Source organism: Papilio machaon, chromosome 2, assembly GCF_912999745.1.
Source record: "Papilio machaon chromosome 2, ilPapMach1.1, whole genome shotgun sequence".
Lineage (NCBI taxonomy): Eukaryota > Metazoa > Arthropoda > Insecta > Lepidoptera > Papilionidae > Papilio > Papilio machaon.
This window is the reverse complement of record NC_059987.1, coordinates 7,639,509-7,645,929: the sequence shown is the minus strand read 5'-3', so window position 1 is coordinate 7,645,929 and position 6,421 is coordinate 7,639,509. Positions and strand designations below refer to the sequence as shown.

Sequence of the window (6,421 nt, the reverse complement as noted above, 5' to 3'; positions counted from 1 at the left end):
ACAACAGAACACAGATGGTTCCCAAGAGCAAGAGATAAGAAAGCTAAGAAAAATGAAATGAATAGACCTTATTTATAGATTAATATTTATCTAATTAGAAATTACATGTAGTCAAAATACTTAACTCTAAAATCATTAAATTCTTAAAATTAGAAATTTAATTTATTTACATAACCTTATTAGCTCAATATTATAGCTTGATCTAGAAAATGGCACTACATTGTAATAGTTTGTAATGTAATAATTTGTAATATAAAATTCCTACCTGATTGTGGCCCTGAAGTTAAAGAATATAGTGTAAATATCTAATGAGGCTCTCTATTTAGTTTATTCGGTTTTAGCTAAAAAAAAAACAGAACTTCAGAGTGTTAACATTGATTTACCACTAGCCGGCTAGTAGTAAATCAATGAGTGTTAAATACAGAAACCAGCAGAATTTAACATTAGGCGGTTACTCATTTGCCCCCTTCGATAAAAAAAAAATAGCAATGAGATACTTGATTAAATTTTTTAATTTGTGTTAAATATGATCATGGATAGAATGATTTTGATATATAAGAGTTGAAACAAAAACCGATAAATCACATTTTGATTTTTTTATGATGCCAATTAGTTGTAAACCATGAACTTGACCATATTTTTACACTTTTCCACAAAAACAGCAAACATATATTTTTTGTAGAGAATACTATGGATTTAATCATAAAACTCCAAAGACCCTGGAGAATAAGGGCTCGCGTGTGAAAAATTGTACTTATAATCTTATTTGTTATTATTTTCAACGTTTTACTACGATTAGATGACTAACGCATATGAAGTATCGAATTTATTTTGTTTGATGTAAATATCGTACTTAATGGATGGGTATCAAAATGGCAAAGTAAGCGCAAAACTAACAACTATGAAGTATCGAAAATTGGTTCAAGTATAAAATTAATGGAACATTATTATTTACCTTTCTTTATTTTATTTATAAAATTCCGAATACGTGTGTATTTTCACAAACTTTTAGACACTTATTTACTTTTACTTTTTAATTCTATGAGAGCATCGTTCGGAAATTGAAACGATTCATAAAACGGACAATAAATAGCGGGCAACACTGATTTTGTAAGTCAAATGAATTGGCATTTGACATGGATACTTTTTCTTCTCTTTCTCAAATTCTCATCACTTTCTTAATCGAGATCATTTTGATTCTTATTCCATTGGAATAAGACATGAGAAAACGAAACAGCAACATAGATTTATAATTGTATTTATGATGTGATGTGACCTAACACGGCTTGGCATGTAATGGCCCTGACAGAACGAAACGAATAAAGATCTGACTAATCTCTTATAATTTCATTTATTGGAAGTAGTGAGTAATATAGGTTCTTCTGCAGAATAGTTTATTTTGTGCCACTAAAAAGTGATCAACGATTGGATCGCTTTCTCAAACATTATCAAATTAATAAAAATACGGCAACATGAGTTATAGAGATACGGTAAGGAAAAATTAATATTTTATTTTTATTAATTCTGGCATAGATCTATTAATTGCCTTCTCTGTTATAGAAACATTACATTTATTGATTTGCAAGCTATTCTCATAAAAATATGCGACGCACTGTTATTAATAGAACTCGGAAATCAAGGTCATTACCTAGGCCTATATAATTTTTTTATAAATTTTTTACAATAAAAAAATAATAAGCTAAACACGAAAACTGTTAATTTACTCATTCATGTGTGAAGAACACAATTAAAATGTTTTGTCAATGCATACATTAGAAGACATAACTAGTAGCCATTTGTAGTAAACATAGACTGGTGTTATGTTTTACATAGATCAACTTTAACCTATTTGTAGCCACTAGCTCACCTGTAAGTTCACTTATATACGAAAATAAATTGTAGTGGTATAGAATGTGTTAAATATTAGCTGTGCATGTACAACATAAATGCTTGGAAATGAATTTATTTTACATATTATCAACAGTATTCACTCTATCCGAGAACACATTCCTACAGTGCTGCAAATGAACAACGAGTAGGAAGATACTTAAGGACATTAATGGTATTTATTATGATGTCGATTCTGTTACTCCCTTGTAAACATATTGTGTTGCAATTTAGATTTTCACTAAAAATGTACCTCCCATGTATTCAATTCAATTTTCTATGATATGAAAATTCCGAGATTGAATCTGGCACTGATAGATGTTCCTATGACAATGTTGTACTGCATTGGTCATTTTCTTAAAAATTATGTATAATATACTGTGTACTTAACCGCAACAAAATTCTGATAGGCAACTTGGTAGTAGAATCTTATTGGATTATGTCTTGTCAAAGACTAACTTCTATGCTACTAAGCAAAGTCATGAAATTAAATTGTTATTCTTGTGTGTGACCCATTTTTGTAATATGTCTGTGTGATTTTATTTATTTTGTGTGGATTTTATTTTCATCATAATAGTATTTTATTAATATTGATGCATTGTGTTTGTTTGAAAATGAAATTGATGATTTTAATATTGCTTGCTACTTGTAACATCATCTAATTAATTCAATATGAATCTTTTTGCACCTACTATATAACATTTGATTTTGCATTTGTATCAATTAAATAAATTTACCTGATCTATGGCCACATATCTGTATTATGTTTAAAAATTTATGAAATATTTTTAATGCTTGCAACACTACTCTATGGCCAGAAACAATAAATCTGATATTGATATTGGTCATATATATTGTGCAGTTGAGTTTTACATCTACATATTGTCTCAAAAAATAATACAAATTGTAGTAACTACAATGGGTCAACTTTTGAACAATTGTTTAACATATAAATCTCATGCGCAGAGTTACGGAGCATCTCCATCATCGGTGCTGAATTCAATTCCGTCTTATCGATCAAGAGTGTTTACTGATGTTGCTTATACATCAACACCAGATGTCAATGAAGTTTATCCTGGGCTCTATGTAGGTGATGCGTAAGTATTTCTAATATTTTGTGCTTTATGCAGGGTAGTTACACAAATTGATGTATCAAGAAACGATAGCAATGTATTTAATACGAAAGCTTTTTATATCTCAAAGTAGCATTTTAAAATTTTATTAATGTAAAATATGTATTATTACATATTTGTATTTATTTCTCAGAGTTGCTGCTAAAGATAAAGCATTTTTAAAAAGAATGGGTATCAACTATGTTTTGAATACAGCGGAGGGCAAACGCTACACACAAGTTGATACAGATCACCTATATTATCGTGATTGTCCCGGACTACGTTACAAGGGCTTCCAGCTAATGGATCTTCCAACAACAGATATATCTAAATACTTTCATATTGCTGCAAATTTTATTGATGAAGGACTTTCAAGAGGTGGTTAGTTACTTTTATCACTTCATTATGCTTTTATCATTCAATCTTAATATTTATTAATATGTAATTGTTTATTATTGCAGGTAAGGTACTGGTACACTGTTTAATGGGAGTGTCACGTTCGGCGACTTGTGCCCTTGCTTTTCTGATGATTAAGCGCGGCATGTCTCTCACTGAGGCACTTGCTTTGGTCCGCTCTCGACGTGACATCCATCCGAATGAGGGATTCCTTCGTCAGCTTCAGCAGCTGGACAAGGAACTGAGGGTGTCTCGGATCCGCTGACAATTAAATTCTTATCAACCCTTCAGTATGCCTTACGATTATAGAGAGCGGCGACATCGAGTCCGCAGTCTTGATCGAGCTTACACCAATCCATATTTAGAGTAAATTTCCAAATTTACTGAAGGTTGATAATATATTTCCCAGAGTCTAAGGTGAAGATAGACAGGTAATTTATAAATCTATTTGATGAAAATTTTATTTTTTAAGACTTTTTCTTCTTTGAATAGTTTAATACAAGTGTTGTTTGGATATAGGGTATTAAAATGGTTGCTAGGTGTTTTAAAAAAAACGTTATTTGCAATTTTTTTTTATGAATGTTAAAAACATCGAATATATTAGTCACTTGTTATTTAATATATTGTTTCTCCTGTGCCATTTGTATATATGTTAGATTAATAAAATTACATCAACATTAGCTAAAATATAAGAAAGCAAATTAACTTTTCGTGGGTTTCTGAAACCAAAATCCTTGTTTAAAACATTGTGTTATCTCTGTTTTGTCAAAGATAATGACAGGGATGATGATATGTTTCATACAGAGATTTTAGTCTCGGAAACCAATGGTAAGACAAACAAATTATGTTATGTATTGTTAAAAATAAGTGGTTGAAACAGTACAATTCTACAGCCTTATCATAGGTCATTAAATGACACTATATTCTTGCTATACTTAGACATATTATTTAAACTTTTGTGAGACTATCACAAACTAACATATAAAAAACACTAATGTAATTTGAGTGTCGAGACGCGAAACGGATCGCATCCGAGAAATAATACCAGTCCCAATCACCATAATGAAGGGCCTCCAATAGCCTTGAAACTAATCGGTGCCCTCTCTGGACAAATACGTGTTTAACCGTTTATATATTACTTTATTTGCACATAGTATAAGATTTCATAAAAAATATATAAAGTTATATTACTCTACAACTACTCATTGATATATCAGTAATAGGAACTATATATTCATATTATCTTGTCTGTATGTAGATATGTAAATTTCGGGTGACATGCTGTGATCTTGGATTATGAAACTTGTTTCTTTGTAAGGCTGTTGTATATGCCAGTAAAAATATTCTTGTGTAAGAAACACAAGATCAGTTTTAAAAAAGTTACTGATTTTGTGTATTATCAAATTGGCATAAAGTGATCTGTCATAACTAGACATAGACTAGATAGTCATAGACAATATGTTGTCAATGAGTAAAATATAAGAAACTGAGTGTCTATTATGTGATCTATCATAGCAAAGTTTTATTTCTGTCGTCGTAAGCGATATGTGTAGGCATTTAGTTAGTTTTGTTAATGTTGCTTATTCTCAATTTAGGAAAATTCGAAGGAAAACGAGATATTTATTTAAAATTGCCGAAGCGCAATATTACGTGTTAAAAAGCCAAAAAAGAACATTGTGATATAGAAGGTTGAAAAGGGAATTTTATACTTGTGTGTTATTATTTTTAGTTTAATTATATATAATTATACTGTTATATGTTCAACAGATTGTCTCATTAAAATAATTGTCATAGCTTTTCAAAATTAAGCTTTTACGAAATTGCCTTATATGTATAGTTCTATCATTATAAATTGATTTAAATGAACAATTTAATTGTAGCTGCGAGTAAGTCTTAAGCACTTTGTTAATGACTGTGATAACTATTTTACTGTAATACGTCTGCATGAATTTCAAAAAATGTAAGTAATTCAACCAAAGATTAGCTAGGTACATTAGTGAAAAATGAAAAATAGCATACTTTTATGAATTAAATTCAATTATAAAAGAGATAGATGCGTCACAATCCGAATGCTCGAGCCGATCATTCCTTTCTGTCGCTTTGTTCCGCGCTCTCCCTTGCACGCTCGGCTCAGACGGAACGTGACAATGAGTGCAGTGGGAGTTCTTTGATAATTATAAGATGTCATCACTTCAATATAGAAATACTGAGATATGTATTTAAGAAACATTTAATGATTATGTGTGTTTGTGTTTTCTTCTTACTTCTATATAGATTGTTACTACTTTTAGGAATGAAATTGTTCATTGAATTTATGCTCCCAAAAATAATACTGTCACCTATACAACGTCTTCTGTTGAAATGTCAGAAAATTTTCACCATAACATATTTTACTAGTATAATTGTAATGAAGTTTAAGTATTGTAATGTCATTTAAAAATATATTTATTGAAAATAAGTAATGTTTTTAATTTAATCATTCCTAAAATGGAGTTGCCGGAAAATTATTATGCGATTCTATTACTCATAATTCATAATTGTCTTTTTCACGATGCTCACTCTTCTTATTAATGAATGTTGTAAACAAGGATATCTGAACCGGTGAGAGAGGCGCTGCTATCGCCGTTGGTTCTGGATGAATATATATAAAACCTACTTAAGCGAGCGTATCACCTTCTCAAAGGTCGGAAACGCATCTGCGATTCCTCTGGTATTGCAGATGTCCATGGGCGTCGATGAACACCTTGGTGTTCCCGCTGCTCGTTGGCCCGCTTCTCTTATAAAAAAAAAAGCAAAGAAAATGACACAAAAGCAACAAATCACATGACAGCTGAGGATCTTGTGAAATTTTTGACGTTGACAAAGGCGCGCTAGTGAGCTGTCTTGTCTTTTTACGTTGAATTTTGTCCTCTGGTTCAGATAAACAAAGATACCCTGTTCGGTCTTTATTTAATAGGCCGAATTGTTAAGTAATTCAATTTAAAGTTAAAAATGGAGACACTTTTTATGACATCACAAATCTATGA

The 6,421-nt window shown here is 30.7% G+C and overlaps 1 protein-coding gene across 3 annotated transcripts; it reads left to right on the top strand.

Moving 5' to 3' along the window:
- Positions 1–1,171: 1,171 nt before the first annotated feature.
- LOC106714423 (dual specificity phosphatase 29) lies at positions 1,172–3,952 on the top strand. 3 transcript variants are annotated; one of them, XM_045682972.1, is made up of 5 exons: positions 1,172–1,490; positions 1,985–2,062; positions 2,854–2,984; positions 3,154–3,377; positions 3,461–3,952. In XM_045682972.1, exons 1-5 carry the CDS (start codon positions 1,473–1,475, stop codon positions 3,658–3,660), a joined length of 651 nt encoding a protein of 216 aa, XP_045538928.1. In that variant the 5' UTR covers positions 1,172–1,472; the 3' UTR covers positions 3,661–3,952. The 3 variants fall into 3 exon arrangements, with proteins under 3 accessions (XP_045538928.1, XP_014362957.1, XP_014362956.2); XM_014507470.2 differs by having other exon boundaries at positions 1,176–1,490; positions 3,154–3,380; positions 3,461–3,950; XM_014507471.2 differs by lacking the exon at positions 1,985–2,062 and having other exon boundaries at positions 1,175–1,490; positions 3,154–3,380.
- The last annotated feature ends 2,469 nt before the right edge of the window (positions 3,953–6,421 follow it).